At 40.5% G+C, this 20,285-nt stretch overlaps 1 protein-coding gene across 15 annotated transcripts in view; it reads left to right on the top strand.

The window, feature by feature from the left end:
• LOC115843179 (nephrocystin-1) overlaps window positions 1–20,285 on the top strand; it is a 105,608-nt gene that overhangs the window by 29,356 nt on the left and 55,967 nt on the right. For 11 of the 15 annotated variants that reach the window (XM_060309878.2, XM_060309883.2, XM_060309880.2 and 8 more), the window contains 6 exons: window positions 819–906; window positions 2,398–2,492; window positions 4,434–4,562; window positions 15,121–15,195; window positions 17,726–17,836; window positions 18,937–19,019. In XM_060309878.2, the coding sequence (XP_060165861.1) occupies window positions 819–906; window positions 2,398–2,492; window positions 4,434–4,562; window positions 15,121–15,195; window positions 17,726–17,836; window positions 18,937–19,019 (581 nt within the window). The remainder of the gene's footprint in view (window positions 1–818; window positions 907–2,397; window positions 2,493–4,433; window positions 4,563–15,120; window positions 15,196–17,725; window positions 17,837–18,936; window positions 19,020–20,285) is intronic. The other 4 variants (XM_060309879.2, XM_060309889.1, XM_060309886.1 and 1 more) reach the window with 2 other exon arrangements.

Raw genomic sequence — 20,285 nt, 5'->3', positions numbered from 1 at the left:
ATGAGGGCTTGGAAATGTCTCTCATTGATTCTGCTTGAATTTTCTATCATTTGGGTAAAGACAGTTGTTAAATTTTGTTAATATTAAAAAATTCCAAAAAGCTCAAAAAAGTAAGAAACTTCGGACTTCCCTGGTGGTCCAGTGGTTGAGACTCCACACTTGCAATGTAGGGGGCATGGGCAATGTAGGGGGCATGGGTTTGATCCCTGGTCGGGGAACTAAGACAGGCCATGGGGCGCAACCAAAAGAAAAAAGAAAAGTAAGAAACTATCAATAATCCTATCATTTAAAAAGTTGCATAACAAAATGAAAATCCACTCCTTCCATAAGTAATCATCACTAACCATTTAGTAAATATATTCTTTCTGCCTTTTTTACCCTACTTATCACTTACATGGACATGCACATGTGTGCATGCGTGTGTGTGTGTGAGTGTGTGTACGTACATATAGTGTACAAAAAAGCCATTAATTCTTCAGTGCATATCAGTTTACGATATCAACTCATCTGTGACAGGGCAGTACTTTGTGGAGCAGGACAGGCCGTTTTGATGGGGGCCATGCAGGAAGCAGCAGGTCTGGAGCACAGAGCTCAGCCCCCTGGGCACTGCATGGGGCTTAGGTCCTCAGGAAAGGCCAGGATTCAGCAATGGCGTCTTCTCAGGAATTGGGGGTTAAATTGCTATATTCTTCCGCCAAAGTCTGTACATTTGTATTTTTCTTTTGGGGGTTGTAGTTGCTACAGTGATAAAGAGAGAGTATCCTAGAGGTGAGGAAACATGAATGAAACCAAGCAAATTTTTGTTTTACTCTCTTCAGCAGATTAACACCGTTGACGTACTGACCACGATGGGAGCTATTCCTGCCGGGTTCAGGCCTTCCACCCTCTTCCAGCTTCTGGAGGAAGGTAACAGGTGTCCATCAGCCACCACAGACGTTTAGTTAAGCGGTCACGGTTTACATCTAATTTTTCTGGCACAGCCAAAGCAAGTCATTGAAAAAGTTGTAACATCTCACATCTCTTGGACGCTCATCTTTTCCTTCATCTTGCTTGTGAAGGAGGAAGGAGCCCTGATCCTATCAGAGGCCAAGCCCCCTTCCATTATTTCAAAAACACGACTCTTTGATCAACCTTTTCCTGTATCTTCAGCCTGCTCTCCCCTGCCCCACTGGCTGATTCCCTCATCAGTAGTCCTAGCAAACCTAAAACCTCCCACCTTTACGGACCAGCTCCCCGCAACCCTGTCCCATTCTGGATGAAGCCTCCCTTTCTCTGCTTTTCCTCACAGTGAGACTTTTCCAAAGAGTTTTCCCTGTTCGCTGTTTCTGTTTCCTTACTCATTCTTGGATTGCCCTGTACTTGGCAACATTTGTTCATAAGCTCATTTTAAAGAGGAATAATGTTGTGGTGAGGCTCCCTTGTATACCCTGAGCTGCTGAGTCATCTGTGGAAGGGCTGCTTTGAGGCTTCTCTGTCGGGAGGCTCTTCTCAGCCCTCCCTGAACACCCAGCTCCTTCTCATGCTTTGTTTTATTTTTGTTTTTTATTATAAATCTCTTTTTATTTATTTATTTATCGATTTATTATTATTATTATTTTGGGCTGTGCTGCGCAGCTTGTGGGATCTTAGTTCCCCGACCCGGGGTCATACCCGGGCCCTTGTGGAGTCCTAACCACTGGACCGCCAGGGAATTCCCCGCTTCTCATGCTTTGGGTCTCAGGGTACATTCCCAGAGACACCTTCCATGTAGGCCCTCCTACTCCCATTCACTTGAGCACCCTGTATAAGTCTAAGTCAGCTTATAATTATTTTGTCTTTTGTCTACTTATTTTTTGTAACAGTTTCCCCCACTGAAGTGTAAGCTAATGAGGGCAGGGGCCATATTTCTCTGATTCACGTTTATGTTTCCAGCTCCCAGCATAGCACCTGGCAGAGTAGGAACTCAAAAATGAGTTCTTGGGTGAGTAAATGATTTTGTAATAGGTATTCGTCATGACACGAGTATGGAAGAACAGTATTAAAATGCTTTTGTGTTAAGAAGTAAAATTAATGATTATATACTTTCTCTAAAATATCTAAAAAGTGTTCACAGAGTTTCTGCATTTTACAAAAATATTTGAATGGATCATCTTCATCATGGGGCATGTTACTGGCCTAAAAGTCTTTAAGATCTTTCCTAAAGCCACTTTAAGATCAGCTCTCATGTGCTTCTATCCTTACATTTCCTGCTGTTGTTCTTATCTCTGTTGGTATGTCTGTCTTAGGAAGCAAGTTTCTAGTAAACAGCTTGGCATTTTCGATGTCTGTTTCCTAAGTTTGTACCATAACATCATGAATTTGGGGTTTTGAATTTCATTCGTTCTTTGTAAGAAAATAAAGGAACAATTATTTTTGCAGGGAATCAATTTCGAGCAAGTTACTTCTTACAACCAGAGCTCACTACTTCACAACTGGCCTTCAAAGATCTAATGTGGGATGCTAAAACGGGCTCTGTAAGTATGGTTACTGTCAGTAAAATTATAAATTTTCCAGATTTTGTCATGGTTGCAAATATACAGGTAACGTAAATTGATTAATGCATTATAAAAAAACAAAAAAAAATTGTCTCCGCATTGTAATTTTGAAACACTTAGTGACAGTTTCATGGCTGAGACAGAACTTGGGTCTGTTACCTTGACGTTATCTTGTTTCTCTTCTCCACTGCTCTCTTCTCCCATTGTTACAAAGGAAATAATACTAGGTATCAATCTTCATCATTCTTTGCCTCAATTTTTTTCATCTATGTTGGAAGTAATACTTCCAACATAGGGTTATTATGAGAATTGCACTGAATGTGTGAAGGGCTTAGAACAGTGCCTGACACATGATGATAACTTAGTAAATGTTAGCCAGTATCATTATTATTAGTGGCAGTAGTAATATTATTTTAATTAAATAGGAATGAGGAACTTGGCAGTACTTTCTGATTATACTTTGTGGGGAGCTTGGAGCGGAGGATTACTGGTATCCCCCTTATTTGAAGTAGGAAATGCTCTTGACATTCAATTCTCCTCCTTAGAAGATATAAACTGCATTTGAGCCCCTCACTCCCCTTCCTGTTTACCTTCTGCCTTTTCTCCCTTGCTCCCCCAGAGCCTCAGGGAAGAATAAGAGAACCCAGTGTGGCCAGGTTTTGTGGGAAGGGGTGGTGCAGAATTTTCGTACTCTTTTCCTTCTCAACCCGAGCATGCCTGGAATCTTTTTAGCATTAAACATCTCCTGTTGCAAGTTTACAAATATGTTATATTTGGTGTGTGTAGTATACTAGTACTGAATAAATAGCATTTAATTTTGTGAACTTGTACACAGAGAGCTCAATTGTCAGCTCTCATTTTTTAATGGAAAAGGTGACAAACTGTTAAACATTGTCTGATTTTTTTCAGTGATGTGTTATTTAAATGGAAAGGCCCAGGACCATAAAGCAGAATGTTAAGAATTGAAGATGTTCTTAAATTAAAAAAAAACTAGAATGCCAGTTTTTTTTTAATTGACATTCTGAATTATCTTGTGAAGTAGAACTGAATAACTACATCCAATGGTCAGTGCATTCTCTCTGTCAAAACATCTATATTAGAAGCCAGGGAATAATGTAGATAAATGCTTGGAATTGAAACAAGGAGGAGCTAGCTGGATAATATTAACGCCAGGTGTCACTGGTCACTATGCTGTGGTGACCTTCTATGCGGACCTGCCTTATGTAAGAAGGAGCTGTAAGAACGAACCTGGAATACAGTTGATTCCATGGTCAGGTCATTCTTTTTCCCTGATTGTACTGACTGTTCTTTTCATCACAATTTCTGTGTATTTAACAAAAAAATGCAAAATTTTTTAAAAGATTTATTTATTATTTATTTATTTTTGGCTGTGTCAGGTCTTAGTTGCGGCATGCAGGAGGTTCGTTGCAGCACTTGGGCCTCTCTCCAGTTGTGGCGTGCGGGTTTTCTCTTCTCTAGTTGTGGCATGCGGGGTCCAGAGTGCGTGGGCTCTGTAGTTTGTGGCCCGCGAGCTCTCTTGTTGAGGCGCGCAAGCTCAGTAATTGTGGCACGCGGGCTTAGTTGCCCTGCGTCATGTGGAATCTTAGTTCCCTGACCAGGGATCAAACCCACGTCCCCTGCATTGTAAGGTGGATTCTTTACCACTGGACCACCAGGGAAGTCCCCAAAGCAAATATTTTAAATATAAATATTTATGAAAATTTTAACTGAAGTTTTGGGTTAAATTAAACAGACTATTGAAACTTTTCTTGTGTGTGTATGTTGTGTGCAAAATTTATTCTTTTGTTCTTTTTTAATTCTATATGCATTTTCTTAAGCATTTACAAAAGGTGCTTTGAAAATGAATTTGTCTTATAAGTCATAAAAGTAAACCTTCCTCATAACTAATTTTTCTCTCAGATTAAGTCAAGACCAAGTCGTGTTTCCTTGATTCTGACCCTCTGGAGCTGTAAGATGATTCCTCTTCCAGGAGTGAGCATCCAGGTTCTGAGCAGACACGTGCGCTTCTGTCTGTTTGACGGCAATAAGGTGAGCTTGCTGAAGAGTTAAACCGGTTGCCACCATATGTTAACGCCACATATTAACCGCGTACTGCACAGGGTCTGTCTGTCTCTTTCTCCCTCTCAACCTCTCTCTCTCTCCGTGTGTGTGTGTGTGTGTGTGTGTGTGTGTGTGTGTGTATAAGTATCTATATAAAATGATGTGTGGTAGAGTGCAAACTACATGTGTTCTGATGACACAGACTTAACTCCTGGCTCTTTCAGTTGCTAAGCATGTGATATTTATACGTCACAGTTAACGCCTCTGAGCCTTAGATTTTTCACTTACAAAAAGGTACTGATGCCTATCTTCTAGTATTGTATACAGTTCAGGTTTGAAGGTTAGAGTATTGCATTTTTGACAGGTGTACACACCTGTATAACCAACATCCCAGGCAACATATGGAGCATTACCATGACCTGACAAAGTTGCCTTGTGTCCTTTTCCATTCTGTGCCTCTCTGATTCCTAAGAGAATATTTTTTACCCAGTACCAAAAAATTTGAATAACTCTTAATTAATTGATTTATGAGATACAGATGAAACAGTGCCTGGATGGAACTTTGTGACTTTAATTGCATACACTAGACGAGAAGAAAGATTTTTAAATCAGTGATCTAAGCTCGAACTCAAGAGCCTAGAAAAGGAAGAGTGAGTCAATCCCAAAGGAAGTAGAATGGAGGAAATAATAAAGAGTAGAAATTAATGAAGTAGAAAACAAGAGAAAGTCAGAAAAGGCAAAGTTTATTCTTTGAAAAGATTAATAAAATTGAGAGGTGCCTAGTAAGACTGATCAAGAAATTTTAAAAGAGAGAAAACAAATGATTGTTGCCGAAACTCTGCCTCTGTTCACCGGTGCCAGATAGAAACACGGAAACAGAGTTTTGGGTGAAGTAGAAAAGAAGAGCTTTATTGCTTTGCCAGGCAAAGGGGGCCACAGTAGGCTAATGCCCTCAGAACTGTGTGTTCCACCCTGGAGCAGGTAGTGAAGAGTGTTACAGTGATCAAGGAGCAGAGCGTGATCGGCTCACAGACATTCTTCTGATTGGCTGGTGGTGAGGTAATTGGGAGTCAACATCATCAACCTTCTGGTTCCAACCAGTCTGGGGTCTGCGTGCTTGTGGGCAGCACACAGTTAAGTTCTCCCACCTGGAGGGGGTTTCAGTATCTGCAAAACAGCTCACAGGACATGGCTCAGGATATTATCTATAGCCCTTGAGGAAGAGCTAAAGGTCCCTGACTTTGTTTAATGGCTAAAGTATTACTATTTTGTCTTGCTTGACTGTTTTCCTTTGTTTCTGCATTTTTTCACTTCTCTGATTAAATTTATGCTTTGACTGACGTTTTTCTACAGACAAAAGGCAGGTGGAGGACAGGGGTGGGGCTCTTTTCTGGGAAGGCCTCGTAGGGTCCTGCTTGGTTACATGATCACCATCTGACATGAAAATGGAGACCTCAGCACAGATCCTGCGCACATTAAAGGGATAAGCAGGGGATGTTGTAAACAACTTTATGACAGTAAATTTGATAACATCAATAAACAGATAAATTCTTTGAAAACCATAACTTAATGAAACTGACACAAGAAGAAATAGAACAATTTGAATGACCCCTGTTAAAGAAATTGAAACAGTAATTAAAAATCTTCCAATAAAGAAAACTCCAGACCCAGATGGTTTCACTGGTGGATTCCTCCAAACATTTAAGGAAGAAATAATACCAATAGTACACAAACTTCCAAAGAATAGATAAAGAGGAAATGCTTCCCATCTCATTTCACGAGGCCAGGAAAAACATGATACCAAAATATGACGAGACATTACAAAAAAGAAAAATCACAAGACCAGTATTCCTCATGAATATATAAACTAAAATCCTAAACAAAATATTAGCAAATTGAATCTAGCCATGTATAAAAAAGGACAATATATCATGACCAATTGGGGTTTATTCCAGGAATTCAAATGTACACACCTGTGTAACCAGTATTTAACATTTGAAAATAGATTATTGTAATTTGCCATATTAACAGAACTGAAGAACAGAAATCACCTGATCATCTCAATAGATGCGGAAAAAGCAGTTGACAAATTTTAACACCCACTTATGATTTTAAAAAAGTTCTCACCAAACTAAGAACAGAAGGGAACTTCAAATTGGTAAAGGGCAACAAGAGAAAGCTGAAGCAAAGCTACTAGCATCATCACACTTAATGTGAAATATTGCATACTTTTCCCCTACGGTCAGGAACGATTCAAGGATATCCAAGAAATAAAAAAGATAACTCAGGTTTTTTTAATTGACAAAAGACTTGAACAGGCACTTAAAATATGGGGGCTTCCCTGGTGGCGCAGTGGTTAAGAATCTGCCTGCCAATGCAGGGGACATGGGTTCAAGCCCTGGTCCGGGAAGATCCCACATGCGTCGGAGCAACTAAGCCCGTGTGCCACAACTACTGAGCCTGCGCTCTAGAGCCCGCGAGCCACAGCTGCTGAGCCTGCACGCCACAACTACTGAAGCCCGCGTGCCTAGAGCCCGTGCTCTGCAACAAGAGAAGCCACTGCAGTGAGAAGCCCACACACTGCAACGGAGAGTAGCTCCTGCTTGCCATAACTAGAGAAAGCCCGCGCACAGCAACAAAGACCCAGTGCAGCCAAAAATTAATTAATTTTTTAAAAAGTATAGTACAAATGTTTAAAAAAAAAAAAAGAAAGAAAATATGGCAAACCAATGGGTCTATAAAAAGATACACAACATATAATAAGTCATCCAGGAAATGCAAATTAAAACCAGAATGAGAGAGAGCCAACCATAGGCTATGCTTAAGAAACCACCTTAAACATAATAATATAGGCAGGTTAGAAGTAGAAGGATGGAAAAAGCTACACCATTCAAAACATATTAATATCAGACAAAGTATACTTCAGAAGAAGGAAGATTACCGGGAATAAAGTGGTACATTACATGATAAAATGGACAGTTCACCAAGCAGACGTAACAATCCGAAATGTGCTTACACCTAACGTCAGAGCTTCCAAATACAGGCAGCAAAAATGGACCAAACTGAAAGGAGAAACGGGCAAAGCCACAATCATAACTGGAGACTTCAATACTTCTCTCTACAGTACTGTAGAACAAGTAGACAGAAAATTAGTCAGAGTATAAGAGAACAGAGTAACACCATGAACAAACTGGATGTAATTAACATTTGTACAACAGTTCAGCCCCAAAGAGGAAAGTACGCATTCTTTTTAGTGCGTATGGAACATTCAGCAAAATAGATGGTCCAAGCAGATTTAGAAGAATTGAAATCATACAGTGTGTGGTCTTTGATCACATGTGATTGAATTAGAAATCAGAGACAGAAAGATAACTGGAAAAATCCTTAAATACTTAGAAATTAAACGACAGATTTCTCAAGAATCAATGGGTTAAAAGAAAATTTCAAGGGAAATTAGGAAATATTTTGAACTGAGCAAAAAAATGAAAATGCAGCATAATATTTGTGGGATGTTAGCGAAAGCATTGCTTAGAGGGAAATTTGTAGCACCAGAAAAGAATTCTGTTATGGGGAGGGGGACGGGTAAGCCGTGACAAAGTGAGAGAGTGGCATGGACATATATACACTACCAAACGTAAAATAGATAGCTAGTGGGAAGCAGCCGCATAGCACAGGGAGATCAGCTCGGTGCTTTGTGACCACCTAGAGGGGTGGGATAGGGAGGGTGGGAGGGAGACGCAAGAGGGAGGAGATATGGGAACATATGTATATGTATAACTGATTCACTTTGTTATAAAGCAGAAACTAACCATTGTAAAGCAATTATACTCCAATAAAGATGTTTAAAAAAAATCTCAATTTCATAGTCTACCTCCTGAGGGGGTGATGCTTGCCTTGAGATCTGAGGGGTGAACAGGCCGTAAGGAGATGAAGAGAAAAGGGGACAAGGGGACTGTGTACCTGGCTGAAGGAGCAGCACAGGCCAGGGCCCTGGCAGGAAAGGACTTGGGAAGGGGAGCCAGGGGGCTGAGTGGGGGCAGCAAGAGGAAGTGTAGGACGGGATGAAGCAGGAGGCACAGAGTAAGATGCTGTAAGCCATGATGTAGGGAGTTTCGTCTTTACCCTAGAAGCGGGGAAAGTCATTAGAGGTAGGACATGACTTAGACGTACGTTTGGGGATGATTTCTGGCTCCTCTCTGGAGATGGATTGAAGGGGGCGGGGGTCAGAGGGATCTGAGTAGACCACTGGGGGCTATGTCACAGTGTGGTGGTCAAAGGGCAGCAAGTGTCGCCTCAAGAAAACGAAATCTGGAGCCATTTTGCCTGGAATTAACCCTGGCTCCGCCGACTGGGTGTGGGACGCTGACCAAACGACTCGACCTTGCTGTCTTGTCTCATGTGCATCCCTTAGGGTCGATGTGAGGACTAAATGAGTTAATGTAAGTAAAGCACTTAGACCAATACATGGAACATCATAAGTTGACCAGATGAGAGATGACGATGGTAACTTAGATTAGGGAAGTGGAGATGAGAGCTGTGGCCGGAGGGATATTAAGGAGGCAAAACCCAACACACTTTGGTTGGTGGTGGGTTGGATGTGGCAGGTGAGGGAGAGTGGGACGCCAAGCATGACACTAGGTCTTTGATTTCCACATCTGGGTGGATGGTGGTGACGTGCAGTGAGGTAGAGAACACTGATAGATATCTTTCTTTCTGCTGAGTGTACTTCTAACTCGCAGCATGAGGAAAGTGCCTTTCTTTCATCTGCACTGGGGGTAAATAAGGATCTTTCCTTCCTTCTACATGCTCTGCACAAGATCACTGCCAAAAACGAGCCAGTAGGTGTCGCCAGTGACCAAGAAAAGATGAATTGCCTTCTTTTTCCCAGATCTGGTTCCACACTTTTTGCTGTACCTCTCGCTATTCTCATACGTGACAACATAAAACAAAGATTAGAATTTTATTTTGAATAATATATCAAAATAGTAGAAATTATTTTATATAAAAATAATAGAAATTAGTTTATGAAACAAATTTTTGCCAAATTTTCCAAGTTGAGGAGTTAGAGAACATATTTAATAGTTACATACTCATGCTATTTACTTAAGAATACTTTTTTTTTTTTTTTTGCGGTACGCGGGCCTCTCACTGTTGTGGCCTCTCCCGTTGGCGGAGCACAGGCTCCGGACGCGCAGGCTCAGCGGCCATGGCTCACCGGCCCAGCCGCTCCGCGGCATGTGGGATCCTCCCGGACCGGGGCACGAACCCGTGTCCCCTGCATCAGCAGGCAGACTCTCAACCACTGCGCCACCAGGGAAGCCCAAGAATACTTCTTTAATAAGCCTAAGCCACATTACAAATAAAAAGCATTATTACTAGAACTAGTTAATGAGACACTACTTCCAATAATGACTGAGTAAGCTCCTCTCCAAATAACTTGCCCAGTGATGAGAACTGTAAATTCTGGGTAATATATGAAAAGCAACTCCCTCGGGGCTCTGAAAAGCATCCCAAAGCAGGCAGGTCCTGGAGGGGCATCTTTAACTTTTGAGTCTGCTGTTTTATTTATTCTCTTTGTTCCCTCTTTTTCATTCCCCTGTTTTATTTTTTTCTGTCTTCCTATGTGTTACCTGAACATTTTTTAGAACTCCATTCTGAATTGTCTGCCGTGTTGTTGAGTGGATCTCTTTGTACGGGTTTTGGTATGACTTTATACCTACATAACTTCCCACGGCTGGCTAGTGTCAACATTCCAGTTGAAGTGACATGTACCTCCCTTACCTCCCTTTAAACCTCTTTACCCTCCCTGCTTTCTAATTGTCTTAAATATCTCCTCTACATACATTGAGAACCACATCACACAGTGTTAGAATTTTCCTTCAACCATCAAGCATAATTTAGAAAACTTCAGAGAAACCTCTCATATTTACCCTTGTTTTTACTCTTTCCATTGTTCTTCCTTCCTGATATTCAGAGATTTATCATGTTTTTTCTATTTAGAGAACTTCCTTTAACCATTCTTTTTAGGGTAGGTCTGCAGGCTACAAATTCTCGTAGTTTTTCTTTATCTGAGAATGCCTGTTTCCCCTTTATTCCTGAAGGATATTTTCACTAGCTATACAATTCTAGGTTGGCAGTTCTTTTCTTTAAGCACTCAAAAAATATTGTTCCATTTCCTCTGGCCTCTGTCTGATGAGAATTGGTTTTTCCCTATAGGTGAATCTAGGTGGTGTTTCTCTCTCACTGCTTTCAAGATATCGTGTTTAGTTTTTAGAAGTTTATGTACTTTGTCATGGATTTCTTGGGTTTAACCTGTTTAGGGTTTTCTCAGCTTTTTAAACCATAGGTTTATATCTTTTGCCAAATTTGGGGATTTTTCAGCCATTATTTTCTCAAATACTTTTCCAGCTCCAAACTCCCCTCTCCTCTGGGACTCCGATGACATGAATGTTAGTTAGATCTTTTGTTATAATCCCACAGGTTCCTGAGGCTCCTGATCATTTTTTCCCATCTATTCTATCTCAGTTGTTCAGACTGCATAGTTTCCGTTTTCCTGTCTTCAAGTTCACTGATTCTTTTCTCTCTTTTCTGTTCTGTGGTTGAGTCTCTTCAGTGACTCGTGTAGGTATGTGTGTGTGTCTGTTTTTAATCTTGGTGATTGTATTTTCCAGTTCTAGAATTTCCATTAGGGTCTCCTTTATCTTTCATTTTTTTGTTGAGATTTCCTTATTTCTTTCTTGAGACTTTGTATTTCTTTCTACGTTTTAAATTTCTTTTAAGCATCTCCATAGTTGTTTATTGAAACATTTTTAGATGGCTGCTTTAAAATGCTTGTCAGATAATTCCAATATCTGTGTCATCTCAGTATTGGTGTCTTTTGATACCAATCTCATTCAAGTTGAGATTTTCCTGGTACTTGGTATAATGAATGATTTGTTTCTTTTTTTTATTGTATCCTGGACATTTTGAGTGTTGGGAGTCTCTGGATCTTAATAAGTTTAACTTCTATTTTAGCAGGCCTCTGACACCATTACTGCCAGGTGAGAATGGAAGTCCAGATTCCCCACTTGGCCTCTGCCCACCCCCCTGGGGGTAGGTGTGCCTCCTTACTTTGGGGCCCTAATGGAAGTTCAGGCTCCTCTCTAGGCCTCCAGAGACAGCACTCACTGTGTCATTCCTCAGGACCTATGACCCCTAGTCAGCCCACTTTCCTGTCTCCATTGTGGACATTACAAGAAGATAAAAACTAAGGTTACTGAATTTCATTGTGTTAAATTTTCGATCAAAAAAAGAACTGTGAACAGATGATGAACTCTAGCTAATGATATGCATGCTAATGTCTTTAGAGGAAAGTTTACTTATGTCTGCAAGTTTGCAGTGTATCAGAAAATTAGGTGAATTGATGGATGGACAGAAGATATATGTGATAATGCAAGTATAGTAAAATATTGATGGCAGAATTTAGGTGATAAGCTTATGGGTGTTCACTGTAAGTTTCTTTTAACTTGTATATTTATATATATTTAATATATATTTGGTAATATTTGACACATTTCATAATTAACCACCATTGTATGTTTCATCCTTAAAAATTGATTGAAAACCCTTAAGAACTCAGTAAGAAATAACACATCAAGTAATTGTATTAGTTTTGCCAATAATAAAAGAAATAGAACGCAAGTGTAAATCTCACATTTAGACTCTTATCTTAGAACATTACAATCTTCCAATTTGTTTATTCTTTTCCTTTTACATGTATTTTATACCACAATCTGACTTTTACTGGAATTAGCAATATTTGTTAAATTAGTCACTATTTCAAATACATAGAAACATGCAGAGAAAAACATAACAGCTACCCATGGCCTTGTCACTTAGTTCTATTGAAGCCTCTCAGTTTGCAATATGTAAATGTTTAGCCTACTTACTTAGCTGTAGATTATTCTCATAAATCTAAACTCCGTATTTCTTTCTGCTAACACACCAAAGATACTAACATGCTTTACCTACCTACTGGCCCATCTTGTCATCGTTGCCTAGAAGTTTTTTGGGTTTTTTTTTTTTAATGCAAACAAATCTGTTTTTTAAAAAACAGTAAATATGTAATTATGTATAGTGACATATTTTGTTAATATCTATGCTCTGGGTTGTTTCTTGTATTGTAAGTATTTGATTTCTTCATGTGTCCTTAGAAGCACATTTTATGCAGAAGATATTTTACCCTTCCCCCCCCAGCCAAGCCCCACCAATCTAATGGTGTTGTGATTGCTACCTCCAAACTCCAGTCCAGAACCAGATCTTACAGTGAAGTTTAGCGTTCTTGATCTAAGCTGATGTCAGGGACATCAGTGATTCACTTAAAAGTTCACTTGTTTACTTGGTTCTGATCCTGGTGTCATGGCTCCATCTTTGTCCTTCCTGCTTAGGCTCTTTACTTCCTATGAGGAGGAAGGTTGGCCACCATCTTTCTTCCACCCTACTGGCTTCAAGCAATAAGGCTGTCTCTGTTCCTCTATCATGTGTTGAGTACCATTAGCCTCTGTAACATACAAATCCGGCTCCTTGTCACCACGTCCCGCTCTAGACTCAGAGCCCAGGAGACCCCCAGTTTTAGTCTCGCCCTATTCTTTGTTTTTCTCTTCTGTTTATGGGCCACTGAAATATTCATCTCACTTTTGGGTCCTCCTCTGTCTTTTTAAGTGGCACTGCTTTATGTTTGGAGCAGAGCAGCTGTGTTGAAGCATAAATTCATCTTGAGCAGAAGTCCTTATGCATTCTTTTGTTTGTTTGCTTTTTAAATATTTATTTATTTATTTGGCTGCTCCGGGTCTTAGTTGCGGCACACAGGATCTTCGTTGCGGCACGCGGGGTCTTTTAGTTGCAGCATGCGGAATATTTAGTTGTGGCATGCGGGATCTAGTTCTCTGACAAGGGACCGAACCCGGGCCCCCTGAATTGGGAGCGCAGAGTCTTAACCACTGGACCACCAGGGAAGTCCCCCTTATGCATTCTTTTTTTTTTTTTTTTCTGTACATGGGCCTCTCACTGTTGTGGCCTCTCCCATTGCGGAGCACAGGCTCCAGACACGCAGGCCCAGTGGCCATGGCTCACGGGCCCAGCCGCTCCACGGCATGTGGGATCTTCCCGGACTGGGGCACAAACCCGCGTCCCCTGCATCGGCAGGCGGACTCTCAACCACTGCACCACCAGGGAAGCCCCCCTTATGCATTCTTGATGCAGTTTGCTAAGTGGAAAAATCTCTAAAATTTTGAACCCTTGATTATTTCATCCTTATGCCCTGAGCCAGTCATTCACCCTCTCTCGAGGCAGTTTTCTCAAATGTATAATGAGATGTTTGGACTAAGTCCTTTTTAGCTCTCAGAGTCAGTAACTCAAGAAGGATGTAAAATTATCAAGCAGAGGAAGTTTTTCCTCAATCAAAATCAGCATTCTCCAAGTTGAGAAGATAAAAGCAGAGATAGCATGAGATCTCAATTTCAGTGATTGCAAGGGACTTCTTAGATATTAGAAGTGGGGAACACTTCTTGAAAAACCAAGAAGGACCTTGGAATAAATAAAATGCAGTCTTAGATTAGACACCAGATAGTAATCAAAAGGAGTTTGTACTCCAAGAGCCCAGTCTGAGAATATATATCATTTTATAAAGGGTTTAAATAAATTCATTTATATTCGTTGTGGAAGGAAATGGAGACTTTCTCTGTGGAAAACAACTTAGCTGCCCATAAGATCCTCCTAGTTGCTTGCCAATAGCAACACAGAGGGCAGTGAATTGAATTTCACCTCATAGGACACGTTCAGGATGATTTCTAATTATTTTTAAAGCTTAGTTTTAGAAATGCTATACTAAAATATTTTTATCTAAAATAAAAATTGTATATTATCTGTTCTTCTGGAAAATGTCAGTTTTGGCCATAACTTTATAGAATTTGAACTCTTTTTTTTTTTTTTTACAGTTTTTGCTCCTTTTGTATTCTATTGATTTGTATATATTATAGGACTAACTTCTTGCAATAGCATTTTATAAGAGATTAAATTCCAGGAAAAGTATACTTTATAGGCCTAGGGATCTTGAAGAAAACTGTAACCGTGTATCTGAGCTGGGAGCAGTGTCTGTCTTGATGGCAGGGTAATGGATTGCACATAAAATGCTCTTGTGGGTCATATTTCTTAAAAGGTCGTTCGTACCTACAATTTCTCTGAATTTTCTGGTTCATCTATCTCATATATTAAGTATTTCACGTAATACAGTTTATCACTAGTGCAAAGATCTGAGTCTGAATTCATTTATCAGTTCTTCCGTTGTGTTATAAGCGCTGTAACACTTGTTTTTTTGTTAATCATTTTAAATGTTATGTATGTATAATACTTGATGTAAAAAGAAAAAAGAATTACAGAGTTACACAAAGTAAGAAATGAAATATCCCCCTCTCCCTCTGCCCAACTGTTAGCTGTTTGGGACCTGGAAGTGATAATGTTTCAAAGAGCTTTCTACAATATGATTTCAAATGGGAAAATCTCATTTCAGGTTCTGAGCAACATTCATACAGTCAGGGCCACATGGCAACCTAAGAAACCCAAAACATGGACCTTTTCTCCCCAGGTAAGTAACCTGCTTACTTGTGAATGGAAGTAAGAAGAGTGGAATGAAACGTGAACTTCTTTTACCTGATAAGTATTAGATGATTAATTTCGAAGGCAGGATTGTCAAAGTGTATTCCTGAAATAATGTATTTGTATTTAACACAGAATATATGGGGCCAGATTTGAATCTTTAGATTAACGTTCTTTGAGGACTTTGATAACAATTACTCATGTTTCTGACTCACCAAAGTTACAATGCCTATGAATCATCTCATTCAATGGATCACAAGGTTTAATTCTAGAAAATTCCCTCTGATGAAAAATGAAAACAGAAAGAGAAAACTTAGGAAGTGTTTTTCAAAAATGCAGTCTCCAACTGTGCTCGTGAGAGTTGTGCTTTCTTCAGATAAAAATCAAGGGTGACGCCTAGGGAACTGGTCAGTACACCCAGGGACTGTCAAGACTGGGACAAACAAAGGCTGGAATGAGGTTAAGTGGCTTGAAACCACCGAGTCAGTGCCACATAGATGCCAGTGGAGACGAAGATATCTTTATGTTCTTTTAATAACATTAATTTTCTATAGTTCTATTTACTTTACTTTTTTTCTACCTCCAGAGTTTCATTACTTCCCTCCCACAACTAACTCCCTCATGTCACTGCCCCTGAGAACGCTTCATTAACCTTCTCCTATTGCATCAGAAGATCTTACAGCAAGATAGAGGTTCACTGAGAGGACACAGCATGTGGGGGAGGCCCGGCCACCTCGCCTGTGGGCTGTGTGTGTCCACACTTGTCTACCACGCGACTCCTACAAGTCCAGTTTGATCTTCTAAGCATCCTACTGCTTACATTTTTTTAAATTGTAACAATATAATTGTTCTACTCTTTTTTGTGTTAATTTCCTTTTATTTTTTTTTTTTAATGTTTTGGCCGCCCCGCGCAGAGTGCGGAATCTTAGTTCCCCAACCAGGGATCAAACCCGCGCCCTCTGCAGTGAAAGCGCAGAGCCCTACCACTGGACCGCCAGGGAAGTCCCCCTACTGCTTCCATTTTGACACAGTACTTCACAGTTCTGATAGTGCGTCTCTGTGCATGTGAAGTGGTTAGGGTAGAATTTTCCAAGGCTTTCCTGGATATAAAGATGAACTGTTTGGAGGGATAAATAATATGTGTATGTTGCTTTGTTGAATGAAATTAAGCGTCCTTAGGTGTGAGGCATTCTTCCTAGGTACTGTGGGAGCTTACACGTTAGTAGAGAAGACACATAAACACCAATGTCCTCTATTTATGGAGCTCTGACTGCGCGCCAGGCGCTGAGGTAGGCCGTGATGTGCATTTTCTCATCTAATCCTTGGAGTCGCTCTAAGGAGTGGGTGCTTTTGATAACTGTCACGTAGGCAGAACGTAATGTCACACAGGCAGCACGTGGGGATCCAAGTGCTGTGGAAGCACAGAGGAGGGTGAAATTAATTCTAGTCCTTAGGCTCAGGGCAGGTTTTATAGAAGAGAAACTAAGCTTTGAAGGATGGGTAGGATTTTATAGGCAAGGAAGAGGGATGTAGTTGTCTAGGGAGGGGGAATGGAAAGGGCAGAAGGGAAGGAAAGGAAAATTTCCAAGGCATGCCTGAGGAAAGTTGAGCAAGTATGTGTGCAGTCTGCAATTTTAGTTCTGTTTCCAAAGGACAGCGGTTAATATAAATATAAATATCTTATCAGGGAATTTCCTGGTAGTCCAGTGGTTAGGACTCCGCACCTTCACTGCAAGGGGCACGGGTTCGATCCCTGGTCGGGGAACTAGGATCCCGCATGCCGTGTGGCACAGCCCCCCGCCAAAAAAATCTTATCAAACTATTTTTGTGATACCTCTGAAGACCTTGGTACAGTGCTTGTTTCACATTAGCCTCTGCTCTAAGCATAGAGTAAGTGAACGTAAAGGTAGTTTTCTTCAACACAAAAATTACATTTTAAAATTTCAAATCATTGGTATAGATGAGTCCAGTCCATCTGCTTTTTGTTTCCTTTAAAAGACCTTTATTATGATGCAGCAGCATAAACTATTTATAGATGAATAGAGCTGAACCTTCCCTCCATTTTTTTTTTTTTTTTTTGCGGTACGCGGGCCTCTCACTGCTGTGGCCTCTCCCCTTGCGGAGCACAGCCTCTGGACGCGCAGGCTCAGCGGCCATGGCTCACGGGCCCAGCTGCTCCGCTGCATGTGGGATCCTCCCAGACCGGGGCACGAACCCGTGTCCCCTGCATCGGCAGGCGGACTCTCAACCACTGCGCCACCAGGGAAGTCCCTTCCCTCCATTTTTAAAAAAATTTATTTTATTGAAGTGTAGTTGATTTACAATGTTATGTTAACGTCTGCTGTACAGCAAAGTGATTCAGTTGCACATATATATACATTCTTTTTCATAGTCTTTTCCATTATGGTTTATGACAGGATATTGAATGTAGTTCCCTGTGCTATCAGTAGGACCTCATTGTTTATCCTCCGACCATTTTTCATGTTTATTAGTAATTTTCGTTTTTGCTGTCATTTCAGGTTACTGGCATCTTGCCCTGCTTGCTTGATGGTGACTGTTTCATCAGGTCCAATTCTTCTTCTCCAGATCTTGGAATATTATTTGAACTTGGAATTTCTTATATTCACAATGTATGTCAGTTGAAAGATACAGCTTTCTAACGTGTCAAAGGGGAAGTTTTCCCTTATGTCTGTCTTTGGTAAAATAATCAAGGTTTTTATGTGTAACAGAATTTTAATCTCTTGAGGAATGAGAGTGACAGTGATTCTAATTTTTTTATGATGCTACTTTTCCATTAGTGTTTAAAATAAGTGTACTTGTTTACGTTTATAGCTTGAGCGAACTCCAGTGCTTTTAAAGAATGAAGATTGGAAAAACATAAGACCTTGCAGAAAGTGATAAAAGATGCTAGCGGCCTTGCAGCACTGTGCTTTAGCTCTGTCCTGGAGGGTCAGAGTGCCCCTAACCTTGTAAATGAGGGTTCTAATGAAGGGACCTGGCAGAGGGGTAATTTTTATAAAGGGAACACCAGAAACTTGGATTAATTTACATCATGTAGACTATCGAATCAGTGGGTGTGGCTCTGTGGTAATAATTATGTATTTCCATAGATAGGTGTAGTATGTGTGTAGGGCCTCGTGATAACCCAGGGATTTGTATTATGTTAATGGTGTAATACCATTATATGTAATACCATTATATGTTTTATTATGTTAATGGTGTAATACCATCCTTTCATTTCTTTAAGGCAAATTCATCCGTCTGCTGCGGGTGGGTAGGACAGGAGCAGGTCCCCCAGGTGAACCCCAGACGCCTCTGACAATTGACATTGGGTTAAGTTCTGAGCAGAAGGACCCTTGAATGCTTTAATTGGCTCATTCCATTTCTTACTGAGACAGAGCCTCCTGCGCTCACGTATATTGAGGTGATCTGGAATCATCCCACCGCGTATTTATGTCACTCAAGAAGCAATAGTAACAGTTGTCATATCATCAGCTTTAGGGGTTTTTCAGGAGCAATTTAACAAGAGGTTTTCATTTTATATCCTGCCTTTACCATCTGGCCTGCAAGTCAAATGGGACTCCACTGGGTTTCACTTTGTTTTCTTGTGAAGAATTTTTTAGTTCTAAAGGCAAATACTAGTTTTATTCCTTTTAGAAGAACTTGGTATGTGCTTATAGATTTGACTGATTCAGACATTAAGTTTCATACACTTTTTTTTTATTTCTAGTCAACTGGTGAGAGAGGAGAATTAAGTTGTGGCTGGGTGTTTCTTAAACTTTTTGATGCCAGTGGAATTCCTATTCCAGCAAAGTAAGTTGGCTTATATATTCCTTCCAAACAGGTAATTTTGTGGAAATTCATTTTTTTTAGAATCTAGATACCTCAGGTTTCCAGAGTGTGTTACTTACATTTCAGTAACTTGTGTGGAGAGGGCTTTTAATGTTGATTTTAATGTTCTTTTAGGTAGTATATGAAAACAGCACACATGATCTCATCCTAGCGGGGAAGAAATGGCACATGTAGCCAAGGTGTTTTAAAAGATATTTGCACCGGTTGTCTGCTGAGAATATTCCTGTGGCATTAGTACATTTCACAGTGCTGAAATAGAGCCTCATTCTCGCCGAAGAGTGAGAAAGCTGAGTCTGGGGTCCCCAGGTCCTCCGTGACTCTGCCTTTCTTCCGTAGGTGGTACATGGAAATTGTAGCAGCAGCCACTGTAAACAAATTTAAAATTTAAGACCAAAAGCAAATATTTGTAATGCATTTGCAATATATACATAACAGTCACGAGATTATTATCCCTAATACAAAAAGAGCTTTCAGAAATTAAGAAGAGGCCAATCCAAATTTGAAAATGGGCACACACACACAAATCTAAGTCTGGAAGATAAGAAACCCACAGAAGAGATACAGATGGGCAGTCACTAGGATGATGATGGAGATCCCAGAGTTGGAATGTAAAATTCAGGGCTGTAGCCTGGGCTCTGTCTATGTAACTGTAAGCAGGTTGTCTGCAAGCCTCAACTTCCCCCATCTTTAAAATGGGATCATAATAGTTCCCAAGCCCAAAGGTTTAATTCAGATGATGCACCCCTCTTCCATCTTTACTGATACCGCAGGGGTGGGCGTGACCTCCTTACCACTGGATGGAGGTAAAAGCCCTCCTCTGATGTTACGCCAGTGGGAGGGGGAGGGGCACTCTATCACGCCCAACCTCCCCAGCCACTGCCTGTAGATGGAGAGGCCCAGGCTTGGGTTGTTTTTGTTTTTCTGCTTTTGTTTTTTGTCTTTAATACTGTTCAGGGTTTTTCACTGTGCTTAGTGGGAGGGAAAGTGTGTTTATTCAATCCTTCTTAAAGTGAAGTCATAGCTATTTTTTAAATGAGGTGGAGGCCTATGTATTGATACAGAAACATCTCCAATGTATATTATTATATGAAAACGGCAAGTTGCAGAATCGTGTGTGTGCTGACTCCACTTCTGTTCGCAAAGAGCTGTGTTCATGTGCGTGTGTGTAAACTGTTCCCGGAGGTTGTCTCTGGCGAGCAGAACTGGGGAGGTGGTGCCACAGGATTA

This window comes from Globicephala melas, chromosome 12 (assembly GCF_963455315.2).
Source record: "Globicephala melas chromosome 12, mGloMel1.2, whole genome shotgun sequence".
Lineage (NCBI taxonomy): Eukaryota > Metazoa > Chordata > Mammalia > Artiodactyla > Delphinidae > Globicephala > Globicephala melas.
The sequence above is the reverse complement of the archived record's forward strand: the minus strand, read 5'-3'. Positions and strand labels throughout refer to the sequence as shown.